Below are 13,172 nucleotides of genomic sequence, written 5' to 3'. Positions count from 1 at the left end.
TGGAAAGTCTGGTCAGGAGATTTCTGGATCAGAGTCAAAGGAAAACACACATTTCTTTATAATTTGAGTGACAATTTGTGCCAGAAGTCAGTCAATTAATTAACTTTCAGTTACTTTTCATCTGTGAAATCCTGGTACCATTTTGCTTCTCAGTGCAATACAACAGTTCAATCAGGAGAAACTAGATTGAGGTAAAGAAAACATATTTTACAGGAGATGATGCGATGATTGAGTTTTACCTGAAAGTTTGGGGGGTTTTGTGATCGAAGAGCTTCTGTCCTGAACTTCAGCAGCAGCAAGAAGAATCCCCAACATGGAGTCCAGACCCTGGTGATGGAGGTGGATGCCTCCTCTGAGACGGATGAGGTGATGAAGCTGGTGATTCTGTGAAGACTGAGACGGTGATGGGAAGATGGGGGAAGCGTGTCGATAGTCCAAAATCTGAAGGAGGACACGAAATAATCAATTTTATCCAGTTAGAAGTCGCAAATTGTGCGTGATGCCTTCACTGTCCTCACTCTCTGCATGTTGCGCAGCACAGTTTTGTCCACTAGAGGGCCCCGTAGACTTCATCATCACCATCATCATCATCATCATCACTCAAATCACTCAACACATTATTATATTATATTAAAATATAATATTTATCCCACTGAGGTCTCTTCTACTGGGTCTGCAGGTTCTGATGTGGTTCTGGTGTTTGTGTTGTGATCCAGTGCAGATACAAGTAATGTAACTTTAACTCATTTTAGTCCACATTATACAGAAAATACTCGGAAGTATCTCAGAATTCAGACTCAAATTCTACTCCCGGTATTTTTCTCAGCGGCGAAGTACCTCAGAATTATACAGTAACTGAGTAAATGTACTTAGTTACATTTGATCGCTGAGTAAAACATCGTATTGCATAGAAAATACTCAGAAGTAGCTCAGAATTCAGAGAGTACTGTACTTGTAAATTCTACTTGAGGTACTTTACTCGGAGGTGAAGTACTTCTGAATTATACAGTAGCTGAGTAAATGTACTTTATATAATACTTATATGTATTTAGTTACATTTTATTACCGAGTAAAACTTCACATTATATGGAAATACTCAGAAGTACCTCAAAATTCAGAGGGTACTTCTGTTTCTTGGGTACTAAACTTTTAGTTCCTACCTGAGGTGCTTCTGAGTTCCACAGTAGCTGAGTAAATGTACTTCATTACATTTTATAATAGAAAAAGTTTGCGTTATATGGAAATACTAAAAATACAGAAGGTACTTTTGTTTCTCTACATTTGTTTCCTCTTACTTCAGGAGGTATTTTTTACCTGTGAAACTACAGTAGCTGAGTAAAAATGTACTTTAGTTACATTTCATCACTGGCACCAAATTAAAGGAAACTTTTTTTTTTTTTTTTTTTTTTTTAGAAACAATTCATAAATCTGTTTTTAAGAGAAATGTGAAATGAAAACATGTGGAGACAAGTCGTGTGTGTGTGTGTGTGTGTGTGTGTGTGTGTGTGTGTGTGTGTGTGTGTGTGTGTGTGTGTGTGTGTGCAGGCCGGCCGGTCTGTGCGCACATGCTCAGTGAAGGTTTTGGTTTTTTTGTTTTTTGCGCACGGAGGCTTTAAGAGCGGCGCGGCTGGAGGAGGAGGGCAGCAGAGAGAGGAGACAGACCGAGCAGAGCGGGCGGAGAAGCGGCCAGCCGGCAGAGCTGCAGCGGCCCATCAGCGGAGCGTCTCACCCCAGATGAAGCGTCGCGGACTCGGCCGCACACCCGGCTCTGCGCGGGGGGCCCGGAGCTAAGGCGCATGTACCTGCGCTCTCCTCACAACTTCTCCTTCCTCCGCAGACTCCTCTTTTACTACCATCATCATCATCATCATCATCACTATTACTGTCCTTCATCCTCCTCCTCTTCATCATGGTGCTGGGCAAAGTGCGGGCCCTGGCCATCTACTTTGACAGCCTGAACGAGAACAACCTGCCGGTGTTCTCCGGCGGGGACCTGGTGTCGGGGCGCGTGGTGGTGGAGGTGACCGGGGACGTGCGCGTCAAGAGCCTGGACATAACGGCGCGGGGAGTCGCCAAGGTCCGGTGGACCGAGTCGAGGAACGCCGGGGCGAACACGGCTTACACCCAGAACTACACCGAGGAGGTGGAGTACCTGCACCACTACGACACCTTGATAGGAGAGGAGAGAGGTAAGAGAGCCAGAGGAGGGGGTCGCTCCATCTCTACTGCTGCTGCTGCTGCTGCTGCTGTGATGCAAACTTTTTTTTTTTCTTCCTCTTCTTCTTCTGACAGGAGCTGAGTGAGTGTGTGTGTTTGATGCGATAGGAAAACTTTATTGACACAGGAATGTGAGGACAAAACAGCAGACAGACAGAGAGAGAAAGAGAGAGAGTCCCCCCAAAATAAAAGTGGTGCTGATGCAACAGCTGATCTGTGAGGCGATACATCTCCCCTCCGTCCTCCGCCTCACACACACACACACACACACACACACACACACACACACACACACACACACACACACACACACACACACCGACATGTTGGCTGTCATGGTAGAGAGAGAGAGAGAGAGAGAGATATTGGGTTCTGTTCTGGTTCTGCATCCTGACATCTTAAGTCTGCTGCAGAGAAGAAGAAGAAGAAGAAGAAGAAGAAGAAGAAGAAGAAGAAGAAGAAGAAGAAGAGGTAGAGGAGGAGGGGGGAAAAAAAAGTTGCAGTCCGGGTGTGAAAGAGCTTAAAAATCGATCCGGCATCGAATTCGATCGACATGGTTCGATGTTCGGCGCAACATTCACACGAAGTGACGGGAAATGAAGGTTTTTTTTTTTTTTTTTTTCAGTGATGACATCCTGAAGTGGGCTCAGCTCAGCCAACTCCCTTTGTTAGAAGCGGTTCAAACCTGTTCAGAAACTGCCAGAGAGGGAGGAGGGAGGAGGAGGGGAGGACCCTGCTGACTCTGAGTGTGTGTGTGTGTGTGTGTGTGTGTGTGTGTGTGTGTGTGTGTGTGTGGGATAACATCTCAGCTGCTGTAGTTTAAAGTCTCTCCACCACTTCCCCCACCTGTGTGTGTGTGTGTGTGTGTGTTTGTACTTGTTGATGCAAATGAGCGTCACAGAGAACAGTTTGATGGAAATGAAGCGGCTCAGACTATCACCTGCAGCCTTGTTCTGGACCCGACTATAACCTGCGTGTGTGTGTGTGTTAAACTAAACCCCAAAAGTTACAGAGAAACACAAAAAAAACAATGTGCTTCTTTTGATAAGGACAAAGTACTTTTATGAATTAAGAGTGTTTTCTTGTTTTAGCAGCAGAAGTGACTAATCAATGAGCAAATCAGCTGACTAACGACAGGAGAGTGAGGTCATAAGAGGGCCTCCAGTTGAGCAGGTCTGATGTAAACATATGACATTATTTAAAAGGAGCAGAGAGACGAATTATTTCCCTCGTCGGAGGATTTCGTCGACTTCAGTTGGTGTTAGTCGGGGACGGAGGACGGAGGGGTCGAAGGTCAAGAGGAAGTGGAACGATGTGGGAGAGTTATCGCTCTAGGGTCTCCGGAGGGTTTTGGTTTGCGTCACGTCATCCTCTTCAGCAGGTTCAGTGTCAGCTGTGTGTTCCAGAGTTCTTAAAGGACAAGTTCGCTCAAAACCTCGACCACAAAGTCCACAAAAACATTTTCTGGAGCTTCACAGCAAAACTAATTCTCCTGAATTCTCCTTAAACAGCTGAAGTAGATGGATAAATGTTTTAAGATGTTTTAAAAAAAAATATTAATTTAATGGCTCTGAATTGATTGTAAAAGACGTTATTGGAGCTCAGCCAATTTTATCTGATCAAAGTCTTGTTAATTTGGGATCTCGGTTCTTCTGGAGACTTTGGATGTTGTTTTTAAACGAGTCTGTTTAGGAGAAACGCTGCAACTCTGTTTTGCTGTGAAATGTTTTGCGGACGACGACGGCGCGACGCCTGAGTTTAGCTTCAGCTTTTTTTTAATTTTGGGGTGAACTTTTCCTTTAATGGCATCTCTGGAGCTGGACTGATGAAGCGAAAGGAAGTTTTAAGGTCATCTAGGAAAAGTTTCACCAGTTTCACTACTTACATTTTTAAATACAAACAACTTGAAGTGATCTGTATCAAAGCTGCTTGTAATTTAGGTTATTTATGTCTTTAAAAAAATATCAAAATTCCCAAATTTACATGTCAAATTTTGCCTCAGAACTCCAGAATCAGACGGGCTGTAGAAGTTCACATAATTATCTTTAAGCTGTTGATTTGTTTAGTCTAAGAAAACATTCATTTAGTCTTAAATCCCAATAAAATCGTTTGTCTGACCAACAGTCCAAAAAAAAAAAAACCCAAAATATTAAAGTTTATTGTCACTTGAGACGAAGAAAAGCAGCACTTCCTCACAGTTAAATAAAAAAAAAAAGGTGAGAAATCTCCTCTGAAAGGATCTCACATGAGCTTTCTTTGTTTTGTTTTTTTTTTTCTCAATCGGCGGATGAACTTGAACTTGACGTTTTTCTGGTTGTCTGTTTCTTCGTCTTCGCTGCTGTGCTGACTGTCACACTTCCTCTCTCTTCTGTTATCACTGATCTCGTTTTCGAGTGTGTGCGTGACGGCCTCGGGTCTACCTGGAGTTCACAGTCAGTAGTGTAACACCCTTCCTCCCTTAACCCTCTCAGGCGACACACCACATGGTTGTACAAATGTAGGCGGGGGCTTATGTGTGTGTGTGTGTGTTGGGGGGGAGGGGGAGCCAATCGGAGGCCTCGGCTGTTATTCGTGTCGCGCTCTCTCGTCCAATGAGAGGCCGAGTTGTAATGCTGTGCGTTGGAGTTTCCAGCTGAAGGAAGCTGCTCAGTCTGGTTCATACCGGTCTGCTCCTGCTCTGCTGCTCTCTGTGTGTGTGTGTTGCCGGCGACTTGACGCGCGCACACACACACACACACACACACACACACACACACACACACACAGACATACATATGGATGTGAGCTGTTTATGAGAACTCTCACACCAAACATACAAGCACACACAGACAGTCAGTGAGCAGTGCTGAGCTGGCAGGAAGCAGCGAGCCGGACTGCAGACGTACACAGAGACATTCGAAATACAAACAAAAACAGCAGAAATGAGGAAGTTGATAGAGGTCATGTTCTCGTCTCTCTCTCTCTCTCTCTCTCTCTCCCTCTCGCTGGGTGTGTTATACTGCAGCAGCTCGTCGCCACGTCCGCTCACAGCAACCCCGCCGACACTGAGTCTATTCACGACACGCCACAGCTGATGTGAGGCGAATGTGTCGGCTCTTAACGAGAGCCGAAGACAGTTCGAGCTCGTTTTCTAGTTTACTTCTCCCGGTGTACGGAGGCCCGGAGGGGACACGGGGTGATACCTTTAAAGGTTCAGTCTGTGAGGATGATGTTCTGGAGTTCTGGGTCGTCCGCAGAACAAGCGAGTCGGGTTTCAGATTCAAAAAATCAACTTTCTCACTCATTCTGGTGCAAACAGGAAACTTTTCTCACCGGCAACACAACACGTTCTGCTGCTCACACGCTTGTTTTTACAGGTTTTTGTTTTTGTTTTCGCCTCTTGTCTCTGTTTTGATGAGCTTTGTCTTACTTCCACAAGTAAAACCGCGTTATTCCCCCCCATCATAATAACTTGATGATAATAATACAAACTTTATTTGTATTGAACCTCTCGTGGAGAGGTGCTGCACAAAGACGGGATCAAAGAAAACACACACAGAAAAAGAAGAAGTAACAGGTTAAAAAACAGGTTTAACAGGCTAATTAACAGAATCATTAGTGTCATCTGTTGCTAAGCAGAAAATACTCTATAAAAGAAGAGAATCAAACTGACAACATTCGTCTTTCGTCTCACAACATGGCGCCTACATCGCCCACAATGCAACTCAGCCGCTGAGCGACATCACTCAGCTTATCAGATTACATGCAGCGTTCGTCTGGAGCCACAAAAGACTTTAAACTAGTTATTTCACATACGAGACCTGTAATTGGCGGAGTTGCCCTTTAAAGACGAACACGTCCATGAATCCGAGCGACAGCTGATGGATCTGTTCTCCTTAAACTGATTAAAAATGTCCTCTGCAGCGTCTCAGAGTCCAAGATGGCGTCTTCACACTGCTTCACTCCCCAAAATATTCAGTTTCCTGTGAAATAATCGTAGAAAAGCAGAAAGTCTTTGTGTTCAGGGGCTGAACTCTGCATGAAAAGTGATTAAATCAGATGTGAAAACAGCTCGATGCAGCTCTGATGTGGGTGTTTTTTTTCTTTTCTTTCTGTGCTTACTCTGCTCTTTATTCTCTTCTTACATGCCTCTAACAGTCGGAGATAAACCCGCTGAGGTGAAGTGATACGTCCTTTGTGTAATAAAGTGTCTGTTTTGTGCGAAACGGAGCGCAGGTGTGTGAAAGAAAACGTGTTCTTTGTGTTTCCAGACGAGGACTGTCCGGAGGAAGGGCTGACTGTTCTGCACGCCGGCCTGCACGAGTTCGCCTTCAGCTTCAACCTGCCTCAGATGTGAGTACATTTACTCGAGTACTTTTCTCCTGCTGTTTACTTCTGCTCAACTAGATTCAACCGGCGGTTTCCAACGATTCCTCAGCACGTGTAAAGAAGCCACTCCCCTCTTTCTCATCCCTCCGTTTAAACACATTTTCAGTTTGCGCATCGAAAAAACTTGACTGGAAATACCAGAAATGCAAACAGAGGAAAGTTCCCCCTCTCGGTTGTGCTGGAACAGTTTGAGCGTCGGTGAAAACAAGATGAAACCGGTCTAACTGAATAAATGATGAAGTGCGTGACAGCTGTCGATGATTTAATTAATCTGCAGTCAGCTTGATAACTGATGAATCAGTTTGGAGTTGTAATTCTCAGATTTCATCCTCTTAAATGTGAATATTGTTGTGGTTTCTTTTCCTCGTCTGTGACAGCAAAACAAGACATTTGGGAGTTTGGAATTTTCTGACATCTCACAGACCGATTAACTGAGAAAATTAATCAACATTGATTTAAACTATTATCACTCGTCTCCTCCGGTAAAGAGCTGAAGACATCAGATCTGTTTGGAGCGATGAGGAGACTGTAACCTTCCTCACGTCTGATTTCCGTCATGTTTTCCATCGTTTTAACTCTTAAAATGACAAAGTCAGTTTCTTCTGCATCGGTTTAATAGCGGGAGAATCAGATCAATCAGCCGTTTGATCTCCATCAGTTAATTAGTTGATATTCACACAACAGGAGTGGATGGAAACAGTTTTCTTTTGCTGACTGTCTCGACATTTTGGCTGAAATTTGTGCCACATTTGGATCGAAACTCGACGCCCAAAGAAATCAAACGACCAGTGATTCACAAAAGATGCAAAGTTCAAAATACAATTCCGTACTTTCCATAGTTGTAACCTTGTTGTATTTGAACTTTATCCTCAGTTTTAAAGGTGTGTCCATTTGTGTAGAAACAGTGAACATCCAGAGTCATTTATAGCACACAGCCGCAGACCACCCTCACTTCCTAACACTCTCGCTTCCTGCTGCCCTTCCTCTCGTCTGTCAGGGCTCTGGCCACTTCCTTTGAAGGGAAGCACGGCAGCGTGAGGTACTGGGTGAAAGCTGAGCTGCACCGTCCCTGGCTGCTGCCGGTCAAAGTGAAGAGAGAGTTCATTGTGTTCGAGCACATCGACATCAACACTCCCCTGCTGCTGGTAGGATCGCTGCACATAATCCTGTTGATTTAACACATTTTCTGGAAATATCTTCGTTCGCTGTCAGGAGGATGAGAAGACTGGTAACACTCTTATGTGTGGCGTAGCTTAGCATAAAGACTGGAAGCAGAGGGAAACAGCTAGCATGCTGTGGAGTCGAAGGAGCTTTGCACCAACTTTCATCAGCAAAAAGATGCAAAAATAACGAATCGAATCTTGTTTTATTTTGGGGGCAAAAGCAAAAAGATCGATCAGATAAAACAAAACATTTTACTTCCGACATCTAAGAACTCGATGAATGTTGAGTCACTCCTTGTCGTTGTTGTTCATGTTGTTCATGGCTATAAAGTTGCACTTGAACACATCACAGAGACGACAGCTGAGGGCCAACTAGCGCCTGTGTGAGAGGAAATATTACTATGTAATATGTAAACAAACGTCCCTTTGTAGAGTAGCCGTTCCCTCTTGTTTCCAGTCGTTATGCTAAGCTAACGGGCTGCAGGTTGTCTTCTTCTCCGTCTCGCAGCGAGAACGTGATAAAGTGTATTTCCCTAAAATTGTGGGACTGCTCCTTTAAGAAGGCAGGAGTGGAGGTGGTGTGTGTGCTGAGGCAGGTGTTTGTGTGTCAACAGGCCCCGCAGGCTGGTACAAAGGAGAAGACTCTGTGCTGCTGGTTCTGCGCCTCGGGTCCGATCTCCCTCAGTGCCAAGATAGAGCGGAAGGGCTACACACCAGGTGAGCCGCACCTCCTCCTCCTCCTCACTCCTCCAGCTCTTCCTCTTCTCCTTCTTTGCCTTTTTCACTTACTTCCCTTCTCTCTCAGTCTGACAGACTGATCTCTTCTCCCTTCTCTCCAAGGCGAGTCGATCCAAATCTTCGCCGAGGTGGAGAACTGCTCGTCCCGCGTCGTGGTGCCCAAGGCCGCTCTGTACCAGACCCAGACGTTCTTCGCCAAGGGCAAGGGCAAGCAGATCCAGCAGCTGGTGTCCAACCTGAGAGGAGACCCTCTGCCGCAGGGCAAGAGCCAGAGCTGGGAGGGCAAACTGCTCAAGATCCCCCCGGTGTCGCCCTCCATCCTGGACTGCCCCATCATCAGGGTGGAGTACGCCCTCGTGGTGAGTCTGACCCAGAGACACACTATAAACATATTTATAACACTAATTACCCATTAATAATGCTCTAAAACACTAATACCATGTTAATAACACCCAAAAAACACTAATAACATATATAATTCCATAATAAAACACTAAAACTCCCAGAAAAAAAACATTCAAACGACTAATCACCTGTAATTATGGCCCAAAACTTATAATAACATTATTATAATGCTAATAACTCACTAACAAAACTACTAATAACACAAGAATATAACAGCAACATATACATATATAACACCAATTACGCGTTAATAACAGAGTTGAAGTTAAAAACACACTAAAAATACTAATTAGCTTTTATGAATGCACACAAATCTGATAACAGCATATTTATAACTTATTACTAATTTGTAATTTTTAAAAACACTTCCAGTAACATATTAATTACACTAATAAGTCACAAATAAAGAGCTTTAAGCACTGACAATGCATAAAAGAATGCTAGTAACCTGCCATCAACACACAAAAACTATTAATAATCTCTTTTTAATGCACAAAAACATGTTTTTATTTCAGTTTTATGCTGCTCACTGTTGGTTTACATTCTGTGTACTTAGTAACTTGTTTATTTATTACTTTACTATTATTTATTACTTTGTATTCCTTTCTCACTTTGTTTTACTACTGTTGCACGACAATTTCCCTCGGGATAAATAAAGTTTTCTTGAATCTTGAATCTTGAATCTTATAAACTTGCTGATAAAACACTTAAAACCAGTGAGAACACATTAACACAGTGTTAAGGAGGAGCTGTTTGGAGGAAAGCGTAAAACTAATATAATAGTTATTAGAAATTAGGTCAGAGAGGTTTGAGGACTGCTCCTGAAGTGTTCGAGTGTCTTGTTTAAACGGCTGACAGCTCGTTCGAGGCCGCTGACTGTAGTTCGCGCGTATATGAAAACACTTTGTCGCCTCAGGCGCTGAATTTCCCCGACGCGAACAGGTCGAACAGGCTTCTGTTCAGACAGACATGTTTGCTAACACATTTTGTTGGTCTTTTGGCGTGTCTGCAGGTGTACGTGGACGTCCCTGGTGGGTTGAATTTGTCTCTGTCGTTGCCCCTGGTGATAGGGACCATACCCCTCCACGCCTGCAGCAGCCGCACCTCCAGCATCAGCAGCAACTGCAGCACCCTGAGCTGGCTGGGCCTGCAGGACAGACTCGAGGGTACGTAGAGCAAACGCAAACATGCACGTTCTGTCTTTTCCATGTGCACACGGCACGTGAAGATCTCTCACACTCGACTGTTTTACTGCAGCACCACCGAGCTACAGCGATCTGGAAATATCAGAGACTCAAAGGCGGGACTGTCTGCAGGGCTGTGATAGGTCTGACGGGGAGGGAGACGATCCAGGATCTCTGCTCACATACATCACAGAGTTCAGATATCTGCCACCGCCACTCTACTCCGAGGTACGGTTCACACGCAGCAGAGCCACAATCTCACAGGAACCACACAGGCGCACGAGCCTCGCTCAGATTAAAATCTGCTCTGCAGGACAGTCCTGAGCACGAAAACAGTGTTACAGCAATACATGAAAACACCATGAACGGATTCAGACGACTGTCACACACTGTGAGAGAGTAAAGATGCAATAAAGATATAAAACGAACAGTTAAGTAATGTGTTGTAATGAGAAAGGATTAAATCTCACAGTTATGATGCAATAAAAAAAAACTATAAAACACACAATTAAGGCGCCTACTAGATCCTAAAATGTTAAGATGTAATGAAAAACTATAAAATGTTCCGTCAAGATGCAATAAAAATATAAATACAGATGCTGTGTACATGCACAGTACGTTTCAATGAAATAAGAATAATAAAAAAGATTACAACTAAGATGTATAAAATAGTCGAACATGTCCAGTTAAGATCTAAAGAAAGCACAATATGTAGAGTTAAGTTATAGAAAAAGTACACAATGTACATTTAAGATGGAAAGAAACATATCAATGTCCAGTTAGGATGTAAAGAAAGTACACAGTGTATTTTTAAGATGTAAAGAAAGTATCAAATGTACAGTTGAGTAGTAGAAAAAGTACACTATGTACATTGAAGACATCAAAAAATGGTTAAAATGTACAGTTAGGATATAAAGACAGTACACAATGTCCAGTTAAGTTAAGTACAAACATTCAAGTTTATAAAAGAAATTACAAAATGTCCAGATAAGGGACAATTAAAAAAGTATAAAATGTACATTCTTGATTTAAAAAAAAAAAAAACCCACTATCTAAAATGTTCAGTTAGGCTGAATACACAAACATGATGTAAAAGAATGTCAGGAACATTCTGTGCAGGTTAAACAAATATGATATAACATGATGATCTGTGAGCCTCGGGGTGCTGACAGCAGGATTTTGTTCCCTTTGGACTGAGCCAGGCTGGCTGTTTCCAGACTTTATGCTAAGCTAAGCTAAGCTAAGCTAAGATGCTACCTTTACATTTCATCCAGAAGGTGTACATCTCTAAAAAAAAATCATTTCTGTCTCATTTGAAAGTTTGTGAAATTGACTCAAAACTAGAGTTGAGTTCACAGAAGTGGAGCACGGTGTAAATTGTAGCTTTTGCTTCACGTTCCTCGTCTCTACTTGACCTTCTCTTTAGACTTTGTGGGTTTTTATTTAGCCCTCCGTCAGCAGCTTGTAAACACGCAGCTCCATCTCTGTGCCTCCCCTCCCCCTTCAGGTCGACCCTTACCCCGACCCCGTGGAGGTGTGCGGGGCCGCGGACGTCAGGAGACCCGACACGTGTCCGTCCCGCTGAGGAGAGCTCGTGAGCTCAGAGGGAATTCTGCACAAACAACATACCGTCACCCTCAGCTCCAGGCCCGCACAGCCAGCTTCTCACCAGATTATATATCACGATAAATAAGGCTATACCCTCCCTGACCTGGGAGAGTCAGCTGAGAGAGTATTCGGTGACCATTGACATATGGACCAGGGATTTCGAGCCATGCTGGATCCTCCATATCCTGTGCTCAAGACGAGGAAAATAAAGAAAAGTTCTCCCTGACACCGCTGTGTGACTCTGACGAGGCAGATAACAGAAGTGGTGGGGAGACGCCTCCTCCTTCCTCACAGTGAATTTTGCACATGCCGTTATTACTGTTTTTCTATTGGTGGGTTTTATATACTGCAGATTGCCGCAGGCCTATATGCTACAGTAGATTCTGTCCACAGATGTACGCTCTAATCTAAATGGCACATTTTTTTTTTTTTTTTTTTTTGAAAAACAGGACAAAAGCTATCGCCAGTTTAAATGATAGTTTGAACTCGGGACCGTCGGCGTCACCAACCAGAACTTCAGGTGGAACTTAAACTGTCTCGTTCTGTGAACAAAGCAAAAAAAGACATAACAAAAAAACACAGGAGACGGGAGAAAAAAAGCAGACGAATGATGTTTCTGATGATTAAACGACCACCTCGAGCACTAACGCTCAAGTTGTGTGCGAATATGTGTGTATCAGAGAGAGAGAGTGTGTGTGTGTGTGTGAATGTGTGTGTGTGTGTGTGTGTGTGTTGGTTTAAATGACCAGGTATGAAACCCAAACAGGGTGTCGAGAAAAAAAAAGCACAAACTCCGACCAACCGATACAAAGTACCACAAGTCGCCTGTTGGTTTCTGAACTAAAAGCTTCTCTCGCTGTAGATTTTTCTAAAGAAGCTTTGTGCTTTTTGCGATGAAAAGAAAAAAAAAATAAATAAAAAAGAATGACAAAGTGTAAAAGATAAATGTTTACAGATGAATATATCAAATTGAGAATGTTGCTCAGACATGACTTCTTCCACCTAAAACTTCAAAGTGCAATATATTTTTGTATTTTTGATTTTTTTTTTTGCACTAGTTTTTCATATACTCTGTTGCTGTTTATTCCATTTCTGTGCATTATATATTATTGTCATGATCTTACTGCTGTCATGATCAACTTTTGATAAAATAAAAAGTTTATTTTATAAAATAATGAGACGCCTGTAGTGATTTTTCCATCAGATCTGAATATTTCCTAATATTCTTGATACGGTTCAACTTGCTGTTGATAGGTCATAAGTTTACATGAAACTCTCTGCGTCATAACTCATCAAATTCTGAATCCACAGACATGACTAACTTGTTTTTAGTTCCCCCTTGACTTACATTTCCTAAGGATATCCTTAATATTATGGTGCATTACAAAACATGTGCATAAACCAGCTTAAAAAAACAGAAAAAAATGCTCCTCATACCTGCAGAACTTGCCTGAGAATATTCATGTTTTTAAGTTTAATTCAGCATAAA

The 13,172-nt window shown here is 43.0% G+C and overlaps 1 protein-coding gene across 1 annotated transcript; it reads left to right on the top strand.

The window, feature by feature from the left end:
- Positions 1 to 1,626: 1,626 nt before the first annotated feature.
- On the top strand, positions 1,627 to 12,858 carry LOC119030311 (arrestin domain-containing protein 3-like). Its single transcript, XM_037117775.1, has 8 exons — positions 1,627 to 2,189; positions 6,468 to 6,549; positions 7,583 to 7,730; positions 8,363 to 8,465; positions 8,589 to 8,845; positions 9,904 to 10,057; positions 10,149 to 10,303; positions 11,583 to 12,858. The coding sequence occupies exons 1-8, from the start codon at positions 1,910 to 1,912 to the stop codon at positions 11,658 to 11,660; spliced, it is 1,257 nt and encodes a 418-aa protein (XP_036973670.1). The 5' UTR covers positions 1,627 to 1,909; the 3' UTR covers positions 11,661 to 12,858.
- Positions 12,859 to 13,172: the final 314 nt, after the last annotated feature.

Source organism: Acanthopagrus latus, chromosome 12 (genome assembly GCF_904848185.1).
Source record: "Acanthopagrus latus isolate v.2019 chromosome 12, fAcaLat1.1, whole genome shotgun sequence".
NCBI lineage: Eukaryota > Metazoa > Chordata > Actinopteri > Spariformes > Sparidae > Acanthopagrus > Acanthopagrus latus.
The sequence above is the reverse complement of the archived record's forward strand: the minus strand, read 5'-3'. Positions and strand labels throughout refer to the sequence as shown.